The 21203-nt window shown below is 41.9% G+C and overlaps 3 protein-coding genes across 8 annotated transcripts; 2 read left to right on the top strand and 1 right to left on the bottom strand.

Annotated features, from left to right (window-relative positions):
* Positions 1 to 1648: 1648 nt before the first annotated feature.
* LOC111075243 (nose resistant to fluoxetine protein 6) lies at positions 1649 to 6657 on the top strand. Its single transcript, XM_041593164.1, has 6 exons — positions 1649 to 2078; positions 3681 to 4028; positions 4105 to 4945; positions 5011 to 5376; positions 5453 to 5996; positions 6061 to 6657. Exons 2-6 carry the CDS (start codon positions 3707 to 3709, stop codon positions 6205 to 6207), a joined length of 2220 nt encoding a protein of 739 aa, XP_041449098.1. The 5' UTR covers positions 1649 to 2078; positions 3681 to 3706; the 3' UTR covers positions 6208 to 6657.
* Positions 6658 to 8390: 1733 nt separating this feature from the next.
* On the top strand, positions 8391 to 15193 carry LOC111075185 (focal adhesion kinase 1). Of its 4 annotated transcripts, none has more exons than XM_041592823.1 (18): positions 8391 to 8568; positions 8967 to 9076; positions 9138 to 9583; positions 9650 to 9921; positions 9983 to 10092; positions 10164 to 10399; positions 10454 to 10928; positions 10991 to 11123; positions 11192 to 11324; positions 11388 to 11451; positions 11510 to 11590; positions 11653 to 11857; positions 11920 to 12059; positions 12127 to 13223; positions 13403 to 13492; positions 13549 to 14006; positions 14078 to 14188; positions 14256 to 15193. In XM_041592823.1, exons 2-18 carry the CDS (start codon positions 9013 to 9015, stop codon positions 14734 to 14736), a joined length of 4596 nt encoding a protein of 1531 aa, XP_041448757.1. In that variant the 5' UTR covers positions 8391 to 8568; positions 8967 to 9012; the 3' UTR covers positions 14737 to 15193. The 4 variants fall into 4 exon arrangements, with proteins under 4 accessions (XP_041448757.1, XP_041448756.1, XP_022224002.2 ...); XM_041592822.1 differs by having other exon boundaries at positions 8391 to 8572; XM_022368310.2 differs by having other exon boundaries at positions 8394 to 8572; positions 12127 to 12275; positions 14256 to 15189.
* LOC111075186 (calpain-A) lies at positions 14752 to 21041 on the bottom strand. Of its 3 annotated transcripts, none has more exons than XM_022368311.2 (14): positions 20952 to 21041; positions 19933 to 20123; positions 19336 to 19512; positions 19062 to 19263; positions 18861 to 18981; positions 18548 to 18788; positions 18237 to 18467; positions 17773 to 18165; positions 17590 to 17708; positions 16671 to 16713; positions 16474 to 16615; positions 16189 to 16413; positions 15801 to 16130; positions 14752 to 15733 (listed from the first exon to the last, which is right to left on the bottom strand). In XM_022368311.2, exons 2-14 carry the CDS (start codon positions 20104 to 20106, stop codon positions 15648 to 15650), a joined length of 2484 nt encoding a protein of 827 aa, XP_022224003.2. In that variant the 5' UTR covers positions 20107 to 20123; positions 20952 to 21041; the 3' UTR covers positions 14752 to 15647. The 3 variants fall into 3 exon arrangements, with proteins under 3 accessions (XP_022224003.2, XP_022224004.2, XP_022224005.1); XM_022368312.2 differs by having other exon boundaries at positions 19933 to 20119; positions 20952 to 21015; XM_022368313.2 differs by lacking the exons at positions 14752 to 15733; positions 15801 to 16130; positions 16189 to 16413; positions 16474 to 16615; positions 16671 to 16713 and having other exon boundaries at positions 16876 to 17708.
* Positions 21042 to 21203: the final 162 nt, after the last annotated feature.

The raw sequence follows: 21203 nt of genomic DNA, 5'->3' as shown, positions 1-21203 counted from the left end.
CAAGGTATGAAGAATTGTGCTTATTTCGGGCCTGGTCTCATGTTTCGGAACAATGCTGCTATTCCTTTCACATTTTTCTGAAATTTTCCATACAAATCAAATGTATCTAGATACATTTATTTATTTAGATACATTTCATCTGAGTGAAAAAATATCAGCAGCATGCAGCTCACACCACGAAATGGCGGGGAATTTCAAACATGTTGCATGTTCGATCAAACCCGAAAGTATTCGCTTTTGGGTTAAACATTGCTTCTACAGGCAAAATATATACAAATAATTCTTAAAATTTTTTCTTAAAATAAGGACAGAGGAAGAAGCCCGATTGGCTCTTAGTCAGGAAATTCGCGAAAGCCCACAGAAAATAAAAGCAAAACAATTGCCAACTGCATTGCTTCATTGAGCAAAAAAGGTCTATTTAAGCTGTTGCACGAGAAATTGGAATAGAACGATGTGTAGACGGCTTAACAAGCCGCTAAAACAAAATTTATTTGGGAATGATTGTGATTATGATATTTCAACTTTTCAACTTTATCCTACAATATAATCAAGTTTATTTTATTGAAAACAAGTACAAGCAAAACTTGACTCTGAAAGCCGAGTTGGAAGCGTAAAAGGGAGAAGGAGAACTACAATAATAATTATGATTATACTCATTTTAACTTCATTTTAAAATTTTCCTATGACCCTGCTGAGAGTACACTGAAAAATATATGCGAAATCAATTTAAAACTCTGCGGATGATGACTTGTGCGACTGCTGCACGTATTGAACTCGACGACTCATCCTCGCAAGATCTTAAAGGTTCTACCCTCAGGAACAACTGGATCATCAGTGAATACCAAACTACATACATACATATATATATATATATCTCTTTGGATAACTCAAAAAGATCTCATCAACATCGGATCACTAAGAAACTTAGAAACGAGAAATGACAACGAAAAGACATTAAAGAAAGACGAAGCTAATCAATTAATCTCAATTAATCTAATATAATTATATAATCTAATAATCGCATTATCTAAAAACAAACAATAAGACAGTGGGATTTGTTCTTTAGGCAAATCCCAAATATAGTACATACAATATGTAGCTGCCATAGTAAATAAATATACATACATATATGTTCATAGATGGTAAAGTGTCTTGCGTGGGCTTAGTCTGGGAATACTGAAAAGATTTAGGTTTGTTGGTCAAAGGTTTTTGTCAAAAGAAATCAGTTTAAAAATCATGCTATTGCACAATTATTAATTATTAATTGATCTTTAAACTAGTGACGTGCAAAAGATTATACATTCTAACTCAAACTCCATTTAATTTTCCGTATCTGGATATAATTCCTGTTGACCCTGCTTTTAATATGGCACTTTCCATTCCTCCTTGCTCCTTTGTGTTCATTTCATTCTGTGTATAATTAAAGTACTACTTCCGATGTCGTATGACTCCTTTCAGCTATTATTAACCTGGCTTACCCTGCAATGAGGATTCAGGTAGCTCCCCGCACACGCCCCCTTATCGAAGCAATGTCAATGAACGCTTCAATCGGCTCAATGAAAAACCAGAACTGCCCGATGAGTGCTGTTCCGAGCGCGGCCCGTGACGCAGGCGCTCAATACTGCACGCCGTCTGCCAGATTCCCCCAAAGCCCCAAATATAAACAACAATGAGAGTCAGCAGCTAACGAAACGTTCGCAGCCGAACAACAATTTCGCTTTCATCGCTGGACTTGTTGGTGTTTCTGGTTGTCAAATTTGCTGCCCCTGGCGCTGGCGCTGGGTTTGCCGCTGCTGCTGCTGATATCTATTCACGTGTTTCCAGCGCTTACGGAGTTTATAAAGGTTGGAGCCGCAGCGAAGGGCGACACAGTTTCACGGGCAGACGCGAACCTGCGCGGATCAACTACAAAAACTTCAACGGAAATTTGAAATACGCGCAGGAGTTTTATTTTGTTTTCGATTCCGAATAGTACAAATAAACAAAGCTAAGCAAACCCAACAAAACGTATCGAATAAAATCAATAACTCAAGGATAGTTCTGTATTGATTGCATATTTGTTTTCTTCAACTCGGAAAGTAGGTCAAACGTAATGATTTTTTATCAGTGGTTAAAATTAATCCGGATTGAGTCTAAGATCAACTCGAGTGGCGACCCATAAAAACTAATCTCAATCTGTGCCAAATTTATATATGTACACACGAGTAGCAGAAATAAGGAGCAAAAACAATAAATCAGCAAACTTGCTTATGCCATTTTCATTAATAACCAAACACAACCATTTCCATACAAATTCGAGCCCGCAAACATGGCAAAACCGGAGTCAGCACGCAACTAATATTAGTTACAAAACCATCGTTTGTCCAAAGTGTGGACAAAGCTGGTCGAATAACTCTCGATCGGGACCCGATTCGCTGCCAAAGTTAAGGTGAAGGTTCATTTGCATAGCCAAAAAAAGAGATGCGAATCCGAGCCGAGCCGAGCCGAGCGCAGAGATTTACCCTTGAAACGGTTTTATTTCATCGAAAACCCATTAACTGCCATACAATAAAATGCAAACTCCCTTGCCGCGCGGCTTACAACGCGTCTTAGATGGGTTGGGGTGAATTGAATGGATTGGTTTGGATGGAACTGCTTGAACAGTACTGAAAATGTTCGGATATTATTCAATTTTTGTCCACGCATGCGTTACGAGTATAGCAAAAAGCCCCAGGGCTCTGGCTGTCGATCAGCATGCGAGACCTAAGCAAATACTTGTACCATTTGCCCGAATGGGATAAGTATTTGAGGCAAACACTAATTTGGCTAGAATCTCAAATGTGTGCATGTAAATTCTGTCACACGTTCAAGGGGTTGGGCGCGCCAAGGAAAGGAATGACTAATACCTCATTGAACTAGGGTTAAATTCTCTAATTGTTGAGCTTTGCAAAATGGAGAAATAATAAACAATCAATACTATTGAGCAAATAGATTGTTAGCTCTTTGAGCTTTAATACTATAGATCGAATGAATCAGCAGCCAGTGACCAGATCGAAGGGTATTGTGCATTTTGGTAACCCATAAACCTTCAAGTAACGATCGTCCAGCCCATTATCTGTACGAGCACTTGGGTATTTCTGTTGTTGCGATTTTTCGCTTGAACATAAAACTAATCCGCTGCAATATGGCCTATGTCCCGGGATGGCATTGAGTCGCACTCAAGCCTCGGATGTGGCTAAGTGAATGATGTTTGAATTGAACTCCAACCGTTGTCCAATGCCACTTCCAGCACTCACAGCAAATCCATGTTCTGCGATTGAGAGTCGGATTGCTGGAATAACACGTGTTCTGCTCGAAGCATCTATCCAGGCCCCGTGCCGTGCCTTCTTTAAGAGTTCTCCGCGGTTTGGGGGGGTCTTCGGTTTCGGGTTCAGCGTCAGCTAATGTTAGGCAAGCTCCAAAATGCATCGAATCTGTTCCGGTAGGAAGTTTACTCTCAGTAAATGTTTTTGTCAATGTTTGTGTGTCGTGTTTGCATTCAGACGTTACGAGTTCTCCCCGCCACTAACGCCACTCCACTCCTAAAGGGCCGCCATTGTCACTATGTGTCTCGACTTGACAATACACGTACTCTCACTTGTGGGGTAGTAGTATTTATGGGTAAATAAATGTTCAAACTCTTCAACTCTGTCATCTTCCAGCTCCCGCTCGTTAGCGGTCGATCGGCATGGGGAGAGATTGGAAAGCGGCCCTCATCATACTTGGGATCTTTGCACTCGTTGCTGATGCTGCCGCAAACAAGTCTACGCCGCGACATCATCGCTATAGTTATGGACAACTCAATGTCACCCAAGCCCCTCCGCCGACTCTGCTTCCGCCACCAATAAGCTCTCAGTTAGGTAGACGTCCCGAGGCGCATACAATTCTCAGCTCTGTCATCTTTGGCCTGACCAAAGCCGCCAACGAAAGCAATGTGAATGGCGCGTGCCATACCCAGCTGCAGCAGGTGCAGCGGGGTATCCTCAGCAAGCAGCCGTGGGCCATGAAAGGTGAGTTGGGTCGATTCGTGCCAAGTCTCCAGCCAACGCTAATTATCGCTTTTGCTCTCCCATGTCCCCAATTCAGTGCTCGACGCGTCTGGGACCAAGCCGTCGGGCTTCGTATTTGGCCAGAACTATTGGCTGGGCAGCCGGGCGGCTTGCAAAGGTGTTCAGCGTCCAGTGGGTATCACGCTCTCGAGGAACTACGAGCGGGTGATGCACTACAGCATTCTGACGCAAAGCGCTCCCTTCGAGATGGACTACCGGGTGATCTACCTGCGGCACAGCTCCCCATGGCAGGTGGAGATCAAGCTGATGTCGGAACAGATCCTTCACATCGGTCTCTGCCTGCCAAAGGCGTGCGAGTCGGAGGAGGTGAAACAGCTGGCCAGGGAGTATGTGGCCGATGGTAGCTTCATCGATAACGACATCTTCGACATGCGACCAGAGGTGCTCTACATAAAGGATCTGAAGCTGAGGAGCGAACAGTTCTTCCAGCGAGCGTCGTTCAAGCTCATGGTCGCCTCGCTTCTGGTCACTGGAGCTCTGACGCTTTGTGCCCAGCAGCTGCGCGTAGCCAAGCGTGGGGATGAGCCCAATCCCGGACTGGCGCCAGTTGAATCGGAGCTGTGGCAGGCTCTGGACACTATGCTGAAGTGGCAGCCCTTGCAGCGTTTCGTTTCCTGCTACGATATGCCCAGCAATTGGAGAAAGATCTTAGCCACCAGGGAGAACAGCTCCGGAGAGGTTCCCATCATGAATGGACTGCGTTCGGTGTGCGCCATCTGGATCCTGGTCTTCCATGTGGTTTGGTACATGTACTTCACCGTCCACAACAAGACGGTGCTCCTGCTGTACGCTGAGAAGGCCTTCTTCCAGTACGTCTCCTCGGCCCCCCTCCTTGTGGATGTGTTCTTCACCATCAGGTAAGTTTCCCTCAGTTTTCACATATCTTACTGACTAATCGAACTCTGGATCCGTACGACATCAGTGGCTTCCTGCAGACCTACAACTTCTTGCGGAATGCCAAGCAAATGGAGGCAGTGCGTCGCAATGGCCTATGCGGCAATGCCAAGCTCTTCGGCAAGCTGCTGTTCCACCGATACCTGAGGCTGGGCCCCCTCTACCTCATTGTCATGGGCAGCGTTGACCTAGCGTTTGCCTACATCGGAGACGTTTCTGTATACCACATCAACGAGCGGTACGATGAGCTTTGCACGCAGCACTGGTGGAGGAACTTGCTCTTCATCCAGAACCTGTTCGATCACCGCGAGCTCTGCGTCAACTGGAGCTGGAGCTTGGCCTGCGACATGCAGTTTTTCCTAGTGGCAAATGTCATTCTCTTTGTCTATGCCAGGTGAGATCGGATAGGATCAGTTATAGTGACATTTATCCATATGTATGTATATCCTTTACGCTCATCTTTCGCACAGACATCCGAAAGTTGCCAAGCTGTTAACGATCACTGGACTCCTGGCCACCATAACCTGGTCCTATGGCATTGGTATCAACCACAAGTTCGAATTCTCCTTCGACTCAACATACGCCACCGGTACCCAGATCTATACGAGTCCCTTTGTGCGCGTTCTACCCTACATTATTGGGGCTATCGCAGCCTGGTGTCTGCTGGAGCGGCGGCTACATGTGGAGCTGAGTGAACAGCAGACTCGCTGGCTCTGGCACTTCTCCTTAAATGTATTCATATCTTGCATTTACGCGACTGTCAGGCGGGATCTGGGACGTATGCTGACCACCTCGCTGTTCGTGTTGGGGCGAGGGATCTTCTCCCTGTCCGTGTGCTGGATGATTCTGGGCAGTGCGACGGGCACTGGGGTGTGGTGGTCGCGCATGCTTGAGGCGCAGTGCTTCCAGCATCTGAATCGGCTCTCGTATGCCATTTACCTGGTGAATCCGCTAGTGATTACCTTCACATATAGTTTGACCAGTGCCAGCACAGACGCGGACCCCTTCATGCTGGTGGGTTATAATCAGTCGTTGGTGCCAGTTCGGCCTTTTTAACCGACTTACAAATTTCTTTCAGTCCGTGATGTCCTGTGGCTTCACGCTGATTGTGTACCTGGTTTCCATCGTTTTCTCCTTGGCATTTGAGGTGCCCTACAGCAATCTGTCGAGCTTGTTGCTGCGGCCCAGCAGCGGCCCGGCAGTCCAAAAACCGCATAAACTGTGATTATCTGTTATTCTTGTAAGTTAGTCTATTAATAAGAATTCCTAGCTCATACGCAAAGCCCTGTTGAATTTTTTAGTGTGCCGGAAAATCCTAGTTTTAAATGCTACATCTGTAAGATATAGTGTTTCGTCCAGAAAACGTTGTTATAGTTCCTCAATCGTTGGCAAGCGTTTACCACCTGTCCAGTAATAACGCTTGAAATTTTGAGATGATTCGAAAAATCCTGTCGAGGCTGGATGGCTATGTTTAGGGTCGGATTGTTCCTTGTAGAGGCTTGAGAGGATCGTTTATAGGTAATCTTGTGAGGTGGAATACTGAAACCAGATTACTGTCATAAGTGTATTTCAAAATTTCGCTCCACCCGTGGCGCCCCCGTAAAAGACTAAAACTTGTGGCATCCACAATTTTGAATATACGAAATAACCTAAAGCGGAGAATCATCGAGAACGAGCCGTGGAAAATACGGTTTTGTTACTTTTGTATTTAATAAAATTTGAATAAAAACAAATATTAAATTATTTTCCATTGGTATATTTACAGTTTATTTTTGAAATGAGAAGGTATATTTCGGTATATTTGACCGATAAGTCCCCGGTCACACTGGTTTAATGTTTGATAACCCCGGGGGGGGGAATGGGAAAAAGTTAACGGGGGGTCTTTCTTTTAGGGGGAGAGCTGTCAAACGATTGATAGTTGAGCCATCGATAGCTTTGAATGTTTTGAAAAAAACAATCGATACTATCATGATAGTATCGGGCTAAACAAATTATTAATTATTAATTTTTTTTTTTTCTTATTTACTGGTTACTGGTTCTTGGTTTCTGAGGTCACTCGACAAAACAAATCAAGTTATTTTTCCAAATATTAAGACACATTTCAAATTGACCGCCAAACTCAATTTAGCGCACCAAAAATACTGACATTTTTCGCTCTCAATTCGTGGAGTATTCTTTTCAGTGGAGAATAGAGTGTTTTTGTGGAGACTTTCCCATAATTTCGTGGTGTGGCAGCATGCTGCTGAAATTTTTCCCATACAAAATCAAATGTATCTTACGGGAACGCGCATGGAATAAAGATTCATTGTTGCGTCATTCCATACTCAGCAACATGGGGAAATGAAGTAGCAGCATTGTTGTGCAACTTTGGCACGGAATGAGCAACAATCTGCATACCTTGGGAAAATGGATATTATGGACTTGAGATATTGTTTGAATTTTCAGGCTCCAATTAATGCAAAAACTACTCAGTCTCTGTTCTAAAGATTTTAACAAAGTTTTGCAGCTCACGACTACCAATAATAGGTATCAGAACCGGGATAAATGTATTTATAACACACAAACATGTGCATTAATATGTAAAAAACATGTCAATCTAGGATAAAATCATAAATAATGTTTCAATGGAGCTTGGAACAAAACATTTAACACCAATTAAAAGAAATAAGGTATACAAAAGTACATACGCATAGAAGATACTTGGTTGACCAGCAACACTGACGTAACATTTAGTCAACATTTAAGTTTTATGCTTTGGCCGTTTTTGTTTGAACCTTAATATGTAAACAATCCAATGAAAAAGAGTTCTAAAAACTAACCAATCCTGAACAAAATTTATGTATCTATCGGATAAAACTATTTGTTTACGGCTGAGAGGGCCAACTATCTAGTAATATTAAACTGAATATCAAAATTGACGAATTTCATATCACAAAATATCACGGTATGGCAGCCCGCAGCAACTACGAATTGCACGAGTCTGGCAACGCCACAAAACGACGACAAATTCGTTTTATGCTGTTTTTGTTTGAACCTTAATATGTAAATAATCCAATAAAAAGGACTTCTGAAAACTTGCCAATCTCTTAAAAAATGTATGTATCTATCGGATAAAATTATTTGTTTAGGGCTGAGAGTCCCAGCTAGCTGGTAATATTAAACGGAATATCAATATCGAGGAATATCAACGTCGAATGTTTTGAAAAAACAATCGATACTATCGTGATAGTATCGGGCTGAAATAATTATTAAAAAACCATTGAAACCTTTTAGGAACTTGTCAACATATTAAAAACATATTAAAAACGCAACGACTGTAGCTCGATACTATCATGATAGTCTCAAAACCGTCGATAGTAGAGGCCATCAGTAAAATATCGATACTATCGATAGTGCCCTCGATGGTTTGACACCTCTAAGTTGAAATTTAGTTTAAAAACAACATTGTGTCTCTTAAAGTTAATAAATAAAATTGATTAATTTAATTGAACCGGTGCTTTTGTGTAAAAGGCAAAAGATCATTCAGTTGTGTAGATAGGTTCTTGAATCCATATCAACCCCTCACATCTGGTGCAGACAGACTTATGTATGTATGTACCAGCATATGCATATGCATACATATGTGCATATTTAGTATATACTATGTATTTCTATAGCCTGAGAGTTTGGCAATAAAAAACGTCTCGTTTTCCCGAATAGATTAGGGCATTCAGTTTTTGATTATATCTGTCGTGGATAGAAAGTACTACTGCCATAGTTAAAAGAGAGCGAGGGAGAGTGTGGTGCTTTGGCCAACGTTCGTAAGGTGTGGTTCGACGCAAGACACAAAAACAATAACTGAGCGGGACGGGGTAGGAAAGTCTGTTCCGTTCCCACCTGTGAATATCCAATAACAAAAGCCGTATTTGTTGAATAGCTTTTGTTTTGTCTAATCAATATCCACATCAATGCGCGCAAATATATGTATATGTACATCTGTTGCAGGTTGGAAGAGTTTCCTGAATCGCCCACTGTGTGGTAACTGTGGAACATGAACACTGCGGAAGCCAGCGTCAACCAAAGCCATCATGCGACGCCGCCCACCAGCAATGAGCGTAAGTTGTGCTGCATTTGGTCCAAGTTCGTGCAACGTCACATTGATTTTCTTTTGTACAGCATTCTGCGAGGACTACGTTCTTCATGTGAATATGCCGAACAAAAGTTTCAAGGCAGTTCGGTTCAACGAAAATGAAACTGTGTGCAATGTCATTAAGAAGACAGTCGAGGACCTCAGCAGAGATGTCCGAGCGCCGAGTATTCAGCGATACGCGTGCCGAATGCTCAATATGATCACTAAAGAGGAGCTGTGGCTGGCCAGGACAACACCCATGCGCAAGGTCCTGACGCACATCTTGTCCCCAGGCTGCTCAAACGTGGACTGTCCCAATAATGATGCTGCCAAAGCGGAGCTCGGCGAGGGCAAACTGCAGTATCAGGACCATGGCCGAAGAGTCATTACCAACAGAGTGTGGCGAGTGGAACTGAGGGTCCGCTATGTGCCAAACAGTATTCAAGATCTTTTCGATGAGGATAAAGCCACATGCTTTTACTACTTTGATCAGGTGCATAATACACATTTCAATCAACACTTTTCCACCGTTTCTAAATACGCGTTCTGGTCGTGGCAGGTAAAAGAAGACTTCATTCAGGCCAATTTAACGGTGGACACTGAGCTGGCGGTGCAGCTGTGTTGCCTAGGCATTCGTCACTTCTTTAAGAACATCACTGTGAAAGCACCGGACAAGAAGCAGCACATTGATTACATTGAAAAGGAAATCGGATTTAAGAGTTTTCTTCCACAATCTGTGATAGTCACAACAAAGCCAAAGAATCTTAAGAAAATGATACAAGTCGGATACAAAAAGGTCTATAATTATAACGACATTGAGTACTTGACGCGGTATGTATTTTACCAAATGTACCTGTGTAATCTCCATTTAATGATTATTATATCCTTCCAGGTTCTTCGATCTTTTGAAAAATATTTATTTAACGAACTATGAGCACTTTGCGGTCACCCTTAGCTCGGCATGGAATATATCGGGAATTCTCCACGTTGGTCCTCACATTGGTAATTATAAAACACATACACTTGTGAATACATACACATAGATATTTCATATCTTACTCGTGCAATTGCAGGAATCTCTTACCAGACTCATCCACAAGCGAGCTTGACGAATGTTGCTCAGTTCAAGGATGTTGTTGCCATCAGAACCTGCACTCTACCAAAGGAAAAGCTGCCCAAGCCCATGGAAAATACCACTGAAACTGAGTCAAATAATTTAAATTGCAATTGCCAGAAAATCAAAACTCAAATTAAAATCTCTGCTTCAAATAATGTAGAAGATCTGGTTATAACCTGCAATGGGATTAATGTGAGTAAATGATTAGCCACTATTACCATACGCTACTATATTTGTATATTTCAGACTGCCGAAAGCATTGCCGACCTTATTGACGGATATTGCAGGCTGCTATCAAAAGACCTCGAATTTACAATTTGGCAACGAGAGACGAGCGCATCGAGCGATGACAGCGCAGCGACAAAGACCAATGATCTCCCGGTCGAGCCAGCCCAAGCAGCAGCTTCGAGCCCGAGAAAACCAATGCTGACGGATGATTATGCTGAAATTGGTTTATTGGAAGGAGAGGGCGATTACTCAACTCCCACAGTTCGAAACTACGAGCTGGATAGATCCCACATCACTCCGAGTGCGAAGATTGGAGTTGGCCAATTCGGAGATGTTTATGTTGGCAGCTACAATCTCCCCAAGTCTATTAAGGGCAAACACTTGGATGCGAATGGCAAAGATAATGGCAGACCAGACGTGATTCAAGTTGCGATTAAAACTTGCAAAGCAAACGAAGATCCAGAAAAGACAGAGAACTTTCTAGCCGAAGCTTGTACGTGCATTCATTCTCATTCAATGCTATTCAATGTATCCTTACCTGCCATTCGCTTTTAGATATTATGCAGAAATTCGACCATCCACACATTATACGTTTGATTGGCATATGCAGCGTAATGCCCATTTGGATAGTAATGGAGCTGGCAAAGCTTGGCGAGCTGCGCGCCTACCTAAAGGCAAACAGCGACAGGTGCTTACCAAGGCTAAATTATAATAAAACTTTGATTTCCATTATTAACAATTGATAACATTCACTAGATTGACTCATGGAACACTGCTTAAATACTGCTACCAGCTCTCCACGGCCCTTAGCTATTTGGAGTCTAAAAAATTCGTACACAGAGATATTGCGGCACGCAATGTACTCGTTAGCTCTCCCACGTGCGTTAAGGTGGGTACAATATATGATATATATTCTTTTTGGCAATGCCTAAACTCCTAAAATCTTATTCAGCTGGCTGATTTTGGCCTATCCCGCTGGGTTTCCGACCAGTCGTATTATCACTCCACTCCCACAGGTAAGCCACAGTCATTTCCGTGCCATTATGTTTAATAAAATGAGAAATTCGTTTTTAGTTGCCCTGCCTATTAAATGGATGTCTCCCGAATCAATCAACTTTCGAAGATTTACGACAGCCAGCGATGTGTGGATGTTTGGTATGAATCTACGTATATATATTTCACATATCTATGGATAATAATAATAAACTGTCGTTTAGGTGTTTGCATCTGGGAGATACTCATGCTGGGCGTCAAGCCGTTTCAAGGCGTGAAAAACAGTGACGTGATTTCGAAGCTGGAAAACGGAGAGCGGCTACCCCTGCCACCAAACTGCCCCCCTCGACTGTACTCGCTCATGTCTCAGTGCTGGGCCTACGAACCATTGAAAAGACCGAATTTTAAGCGCATCAAGGAGACCTTGAAGTAAGTTTAACCCCGCCCCCCATCAGTACAAGCCAGATAACAATGCTACTTGTATATTTCAGTGAAATTCTGATGGAGGATAGTATTAGCACATCCGAGACCCTGAAACGGGAGCACCGAAGATTGGTAACCATGTCCTGGGTGGGCAGTGAGGAGTCTGACATTCCGCCATTGAAGCCAGCAAGAGCAATGCATGACTCTGGTAAGCCAAAATTCTAATAAACAGAGTTTTCGTAACGTGTACTGAGGTTTTGTTTCCACATTTCTAGATATTCCAAGCATGATGTCCAAAGTGGATGAGACAACGGGAATACCTCAAACCTATATAATTGCACAGAATCCTGCGGTGCTGGCCAGGCTGATGATGGAGAACCAAAAACGAGGGATCAATCCTGCAGCATACACCACGCCCGCTTCGGTATTTAATACTCTAGCTGTAGGGATAGATGACAGCAAATCGAATGTTTCGCTTAAGACCACCAAGCTTCCAGCAGCCGATCTGTTGAAGCTTGACCCGATCGCCGAGTCTGAAAAGCAAAAAATTCATTATTCCTCTAACATAAACCCACTAACCGTTGCGGCTGCTGCTGCACCTGCAGCTAACTCCCCTGACCCATCCATTGTAGCAAATAACCTTGCTTATGCGAGGCCGCCGCCGAAAGGAATGTTTTCGGGAAGTCTGCCCTCAAAGAGTAGTTTCGTTGTTTGTCCACCACACATGGAAGAGCAAATGCAAATGCATATGGATATGTCTAACCCGGCAATATCGAAAATAGCAGGCTATAGCCTGTACGGCAGTCTCGAGAGACACCAACCGGCACCGGCCGGCAGCAAGGGCATCCATTCAAAAGGTGGCAGCTTGGAGCGTCACAAATCATTAATGTCTACTCAAAATTTGGTTTTCTACAATACTGCCAACCTACAACCGGCACACTGCAGTAGCACGTCAGAGCGCTCGAGAAGCATGGAGCGAAACACGTATTTTCACGCATATCGCCAGCAAATGAAAAACTCAATTGAATGTGATTCGCTTCCCGAGGAAATTTACGATTTTGGAGGAGCCGGACTCAAGACCTGTGTATCTGCGCGGCAGAATTCGAGTTATAGTTCATCGATGAACGTGTGCCCAGTGGAGCTCGGCCAAGCAAACACATTAGATGGAATGGGGATAGAGCCACAGATGTTCGGTGGCATGGCAACCGACCCGTTGGGTTTTGTGTGTCATAATAGCTTAGTTGAAGGCCCCAATCAGGGCGAATGGGACCGGCAATGGATGCTTTCTAGCCCTCAAAATTTAACACTCGATGGCAGCTTGGACGGAGCTGTCTGCATGGCCACCTTGCACGCTGACTCTGCGGGAAATCAGGTTTGGACCTATCTTGGACACGTTGGCAGCAAGGCGTTCGCATTTTATTACATTATTCTTTTTTACTTATGCTGCAATATTATTTGTAATATTTAAAATGATTTTTTGTGTGTATTATTTAAGTTAATTGTCGCAGTTTAAGTTGGCGCAGTGATAACCGCGGGCATTTATCTTTTCAGGTCATTCAAAATGTTTTGGGGGAGAAGCTAAGGCAGCAGCGCAAAGATAGCAACAGCGACGGTGAATGGTTATATCAGGAGGAGTTGCTGGTAAGCTTTCACAACTATTTTAGGTAGAAGCACTCTCAAATTGCATTTATTTACAGCGGAGGCGATCCAGCTCAATTCCCCATGGTGCCAACACCGAGCAGCAGTCGCACATGTTTAAGCTAGATTTAATGTCAACCGGACCATCTAGCCTACCCGACTGCTCGAATGCTAATTCCCGACCGATGACGCCAAACACTAATCAGCTATCGCTAAAGTCGAACAACTCATCCGCGGATCACTTATCCTCCCTGGCAGCTGGTGAAGAACAGCATCCCGGTTCAAGCTCCAGAAGCTTTGGCACTTCGCCTTCCAGTCGACCAGTCAACCGTGCCAATGACGAGGTGTACTGCGCAACCACATTGGTAGTCAAGTCCATAATGGCGCTATCGCAGGGTGTTGAAAAGGCAAATACAGAGGGTTATTTGGATTTGGTTAAGAATGTGGGCGTTGAGCTAAGAAACTTACTCACATCGGTGGACAAAATATCTGTGCTGTTCCCAGCGCAGGCTCTCAAGTAAGGATATACTGCGTTGCAATCCATCGGAATCATGTATTCATTTCATTATACTCCTTTTACCTTCACAGGGAAGTGCAAATGGCACATAAAGTTCTATCCAAAGACATGCACGAACTCGTTTCAGCGATGCGATTAGCACAGCAATATAGCGATACGACTCTAGACAGTGAATATCGAAAGTATGTATTGTTATATTGGCCCTTCACAAGACTGTTGAAATTAAAGTAATTGCTATTGCTATTCCAGGAGTATGCTATCGGCCGCCCACATATTAGCGATGGATGCGAAGAACCTTTTTGATGTCGTTGACTCAATTCGACAGCGGTATCAGCATATATTCCCGCCAGTCAACGCTAAAGAATCGACTTGTGTGCCCTGCTTTGAGGCGCCTTCAATGTCCGTGGCAATGGAGCCAACAAGCGAGATGAGCGGCTATATTAAAGCAAGCACATCTGGAGAGCTTCTCCAAAACACAGATGGCCCTGCAGGAACCTGTACGGGGATTTACGATAATGATTTACATCTAAGCTTGAATTCACAATTGCAGTTGCAAAATAATAGTGCCACCGGGGATCGGGGAGCTGTGGGCAGCTTGCAGAGAGGAATTAGCATCAGCTTAGATACGACAAGGGCTACAAACGAACCTCTACGGATCGTAGAAGACGCTCTGAGTAGCCCTACAGAACACATGTATTGTAACACGTCCGCTGTCCATGGCCATGCGTAATTCTAAGTGCTTAAGCGCTCTGTGTGTCTATCTTTAATCCGCATGATTGCATGAAACTGATGTACATATATTATAAATCAAAATATGTATACACTAAAATAACTTTTCTGCGAACTATTCGAGAATTTTGCTTATAGTTAGTTACTCACATAGTAATCCCTCAAGATTGACGACTCGGCCGGCCGCATTCTCTCCTCGTCATGTAGTCAAAATAATTTAAGAAAAAAAAGACGCGTTTATGATTGTAGATGCCTAGTAATGATATTTATAGATAATCAGCCCAATCTAATACTACTAAATGTTCATTTTATAATAATTATTTCGGGTGTGTTTTATGTTTTAATGTGATTTATATTTGATCAATATAATGCTTCACTCATTGCACATTATGTTGGTGCTAGATTCAATCACAACAAAAAATAAAATAAATTCAACTACTAAACAAATGCGAATTTTATTAATAATGGATGGCGTTAATTTGATCTGCTCGGCGAATAAATATTGTATCATATTAAATTTATAAATAAATACCCAAAATACCCCTGAATGACGATTGAAAATACAACTAATATTTGAAATTAGCAGTTGGTTTTAAATGCTGATTTAGTAGATGAAATTAAATTGAATAAGTTCACACCGTGTAAATTTATATACCTATTTTATAATTCGGAGAGACATAAATGTTTAGTTTTGTATTCAAAATATCTCGGGGATTTGACAATAGATATTAAAGAGCAGAAAACATTTGCAATTTCGGCCGGCAACATATTATTGGTATGAAAATAGCTTTGTACTATGTATACATATAGTGCCAAGTATCGCAACAATATGAATACGATTCAAACAGAATGAGATTACTTGTAAATGTGGGCTCAAACAAATTCGCTAGCTAGGTGTTAATCGGCACTGGCTTAAGAATATATTGTACGTTCGATCCATTCCTCCAATGTAAACGTGGCTGTTTCATTTTTCTCAGTATCCCTCTCCTTGAATATTTCTGCAAGATATTAATTGGCGTGATAGTTGACCTAAAGGGACTTTTTTTTTTAGTGGGAATATCTTACCTATATATGTTTTTATTTTAACTGCACACATGATGAAATCATCAAAGGCAATTTGTCCGTCTCTGGAACCATATCGATGGCCCAAAACGTTCAGCACCCGATTGTTTAAGTGATAGCCAGCAGAATTAAGTGCTTCCCGAAGCTGAAATCCTGACACCCTGCCAGTGTTCTCAACATCGTAGACCTTAAAGATGGCCTTCCATTTGGCGATGTCCGACAGCAAAGTTTCAAACTCTTCGAATCCTAGCTTTCCAGATTTATCAGCATCCAACATGGCCACCATGGAGCGACATACGTCCTTAGAAAAGCCGTGAGTCTCGTCGACGATTGCTATAATAATTTGGTAATTTAACATTTTATATTCTATGTGGGTTTTCAGTTCCCTTACCACCTGACGTTATGGCGCCACCATCCGATGGGTTATCGCCCATTAGCCTCTTACTCGACGGGTCATTCGCTCCCAGCTGGTCTTCGAATGGTGTACCTTTTAAGAATGGGCCACATATCAGTGACAAAAGTCCACAGGCGCCACCGCCGTCTTCGCCAGGGCCTGCCTGAGTCTCAAATGCATTGTTGTTGGAAAATCGATTATAAACAATTGGCTTTGGCAAGTCTAAAGGAAAAGCAGAGCACACATTAGCACAGTGATGTACTCAGTGAGATGTACTCTTACCATCTCTCATCGAGTGATCCAGTATACGTTTCAGCTCCATCCAATCAACTTCCATATCCTTTCCGGCGATGCTGTCAAACAAACGTCGCAAGCTCTCCTTCTGAGGATCCAATGGCTTTGGTGTTGGGTATCCCGGTGTTATCTTTAAACCAAAGCAAAACATTATCTAGTAATCCTGTTTAAATCTAACTACTTACCGTGTCGCCCTTGCCACCGTACCCCACATGATCATCATTCTCTCTAAATAGAGATAGAAAGTGAAATGATTGATGAAAATGAAACGGAATTGATATTCAATATTTAATGGCTGTTGTAAATGTAATATCACAAGATCTAAGCATGCCGAATTTACACATGTTTTAGAAAAATGTCACGGGAAATTTTGACTTATGTTCTACAGATAAAGGGGTTTATTTTAAAGCACAAGACGTTGTTAAGGGGTTCTCTGCCGCTCTGTTTATTACCGTATTTAATATTTATATAGGTACATGAGAAAATACATTAAAGACAGAATTAAAAATAGACCGGTACGGTAATCTCAACAATCGATCAATTGCAATAGTGTAGCAAAAAGTTAGGGCGCTTGTAGTATTCTAGTGTTCTGTAATCAACATATGTAGGTATTACTCCGGTAACAGGTAACACGATGTAAATATAAATATCTTATAAATTGCACTATTTCAAATACTTTGTTACTATGAGAATGAGAAGCCGAATACTCCTTTAAGTTAGTCTAGATCTAAGATAAAGTTGTTCAAACAGTCGGACAGACTTACTTTAGTCAGTTTTCTGTTTATTATTATTCTGTAATGAATACTGTGAGCATTGGGGTCAGAGATAAGCTGCAATCGAAGTATGTATGTAAATATAATGAATTTGCCATTAGTGGAATGTGTACAGGGGGATGGGAGGGTAACCAATTTCAAAATAAACACATTGGGGAGCTACAACAACTACTTGCACTAAAAACAAACATATCTATACGTATGTAAATACTGTGTCTTCACATACCCATATTGCACATTAGTTGCTTTTAAATTAGAAAAACCCCGTAAATGTAGCGACCCGAATTATTTCTAATATACAAACTCATTATCATTTTCTACATGTACGCACTCCATGTTATTTTGGGTTTCGGAAAATACTCGAATGATGAATTCTCCCTCCTCGTTCGGATCAAAAGTGGAAGGCACAATCAGATAGTGTCCGGGAGGCAACTTGAACCGGGCGCACACCTAAGACAAAACCCCAATGTTTTTGGAGTTAATAATATAAAATATGAAACAATTTCATACATACTTCTCGGGTGTTAATAAAATGGGGAGAACGTCCAACCGACGACTTATACCGAAAGAAGTTGAGGCCTTGTGGGCGGTTCTCCAGTTCGCGCTCGTTAAGGTTGTAAATGGCAAAACCAATGGTCAGACATTCCATTCCCATATTGCGCTTTGATCTACGATTTTTCTGCATTAGGCCAACAATAACTGTGCAGTGTCCCTCCTCGTCATCCTCATCAGGATCCACCAACGTAATAATATATTGGGGATTGTGCCAGAAAGTATCCAGGAAATTGCGGCACCCGCCAGCTGTAACGCCTGGGGTCCATTCACCCTCATACATGGACATCTCCCACTTGCGCTTGCCACTTTGCTGTTGGTCCTCTGTCAACGAGTCCGGAGACAAATTGCAAATCTGGAAAGGTATGAACAAACATATTTTACAATCCAAACAAATCCTAGATAGTATAAACAGCCGTTTCTTACCTCAACTCTGTCGAAATTGTGAAGGAAATCTTGGAATGACATCCAAAACTCGCCATCTCTATCGAAAGTGAGACCAATTTCCTGCTTCTGTTCTTCAGGGATATATCGCCACTCAGCGGAGCTGTCGCTCCAAGGACCATTCCACTCGGCTTCATTTCCCCATGGGTTTCGCATGCGTATCATTGGTATTTTACCCTGCCGATTTGGTGTTACTATATCTATAAAGCAGACCTGCAAATACATAATCCAAAGATGTTCATTAGCTTTCCCACAAATGGCATTTTTAGCATAATTTAGAACAGTGTGTGAACCTTGGTAATAGAGTATGCGTGTCCACGAATTAACCCCTGAGGAGTTTCCGCTTCTAGCACATTGGGATCCGCCTCAATTGAACAGCCCATCATTGAATTACGGTCCGCCGCTTTTTGTAATATTGTAAAGAGATTACCGGGCGCCTCCTTGAGGTCGTACCACTCGCTGACACCGCCAGTAAAGTCCTCCATGGCTTCACACGTGCTACCACCTTTGAGAGCCTCATAGGAGCCATGAAGTCTAAGAATTCACAAAATAAATAAGCGCTATATAATATTACATAAATAAATAAAGTTAGTTGTTTTTTCATACTTGGCATAGGCCTTCTCCAAGAGCGCACTCCAGAATTCGTTTTTCTCAGTGGAATGCATATATACTAGCTCCCCACGAGAGGTTGGCAAACGATCATCAATAGTCACATCTACCCATTTACCTGTTTTAATTGGTTTAGTTCATAAATAATTATTAGTTGATTCGTTTGCCGATACGTATGGTATGTATGATTAACCTTACCGTACTGCCAGAAACGGAAGTGAAATATTCCAGCATAGTTCTCCTCGAAGCTCTGCTCGGGTGGAATGACGCGGAAGAACAAAGTGGCTTCCTGCGTTAAGTTGGCGGTGGCTGCAAGGAGCCAGCAATCTCCAAGTTCGCCCTGTTGGACATCAAATCGGGAGAATCCCTCTACAAAAAACTGGGGATTGTCTGCGATTTCCTAAACACATATATTAATTTATAGAATTAAATTCATTTGCTAGAAGTTTTCATTGCATTCCAGATCACTTACATGGGGCCTCAACCACTCGATGTGACGATCTGGCCGACGAGAGAACATAAGGGCCTCATTCCCAGCCGGGAAGATGGGGTCTTCAAAGAGTGATCCGCTGGATAGACAGCTCTTCAAGATTGTATCATAGTCCTGCACCTCAGAGTAGGGTCCCAGATTCGAGCTTGTCTCACCCAACTAGAAAATCACATAATCGGATTATTGCTTGACTAATTTTAGTAGTTTAGATGCAAAAATTGTTGATAAAAATGAATTAATACAATGTACAGTGTATTTTTGTTTAAATTGAGGACACAAGTAGACTTTACATATAAGTACACACATCAAGATAGTACACACAAGGACACATTACAACAATTTGATAGCACATTATCCTTCGAAACGAAAATGTGTCAAAACCAACATGTACTTACATTCCCATAGAATACGGCTTGAGATGATTGCAAGGGTTGCTAATGACAGTATTGAACGATTGAATGGAATGTATTTATTTGTTAAGAGTGTGGATACATGCATATGGATTTTAATGTGTATATGTATGTCGTTTATCCCTATTTATTTAATTTAATTTGTTTTAATTTAAAGTTATACACTTACGACTCTCATGTTCTTGATGCTGGGAAGCACCCGCTTGGTGTCGGCCTCCTTCTTGATAAATATCTCGTTTATCACAGAGCCAACCACATCTTTGGCGGCCCCCATTGCAGCATCACCAGCGGCATTCAGAAATTCCTGACCGGCTTGTCGCAAGAATCCCTTTAGATCATCCATCTTCCTCTTTTAGCTATCTGGTATAATAATGGAAATAATATTAAGTGCAAGTACACATTGGATTGACAGAGAAAACGTAGACTTAAATTCGACTTATAATAGCAGTGTGCAAAAGATTAAAAAACGATTCATATATGTAGGCATCGAAAATCCCAATTTGTATGTAGTTATTTAATTTGGCCCTCACATGATAGCCCAGCCCGGCACACACCCACGAATATGCGAATATGGGTTAACTACTTTGAAAAAGTATTTCAAATTCCCAACGTGGCTGGGGCTTCAATTACATTACTTTACTTCACGCAACGAGCATTAGGTTTATTCTTTGGAGAGCAGAGCTCATTCGCAGCTCCCACCCAAATATAATTTATACGGATATAAATATATATGTACATATAAATGTCTCTCTGCTTGTATGTCGACAATACATATATGCTAGTTTGTGTGACATCATTCCGAAGCATGAGATGCCTCTAGTGACTCAAAGGGTGTGTGCCATTCGGCCAGTAGACCTAGATTCCCATTCCTGTCCTTTGATTGCATTGACACTGAACTTGAACAGAGCCTAGCCTATCGTTCCAATAAAATGGCATTTTAATCAAACACTATGCTAGTTGGTCCCACATTTATACATATGTATTTGTGTTCCTTAATTGCTACATATATATGTACGAACATATGTATGTAGTATATAAAAGCATTGGAAATTCTACTGCGAAATCGAAACAGGTTTAGTAATTAATACATTTTTTGTGCCTGGCTCATGCTTGTGACCAGCATTCTTGTGGTGGCACTCAAATAAACTATCTTGTTGTAGTAAAAATATTTTCTTATTTATAATGGACCTTGATTTGCTCTGAAAGAACGATTTGAATTTACACACTTTCACCAAAACAATACAACGGAAACTAGCGAAGCGTACCGTACGGAAGTATCTCAAAATATTTATATTCGTGTGGTAGTAAAATATATCAAGATATCGATAAATCAGCTGATTGCCAGGGCTGCAGCACTAACCAGTATATGGATATGACAGTTCATTCAAGAACAAAAAACCAAATTAAATATTTATATAATAAAGACAAGTAGAATTTAAT

The sequence above is a fragment of the Drosophila obscura genome, unplaced genomic scaffold (genome assembly GCF_018151105.1).
Source record: "Drosophila obscura isolate BZ-5 IFL unplaced genomic scaffold, ASM1815110v1 contig_186, whole genome shotgun sequence".
NCBI classification, from domain to species: Eukaryota; Metazoa; Arthropoda; class Insecta; order Diptera; family Drosophilidae; genus Drosophila; species Drosophila obscura.
This window is presented reverse-complemented; position numbering and strand designations above follow the sequence as displayed.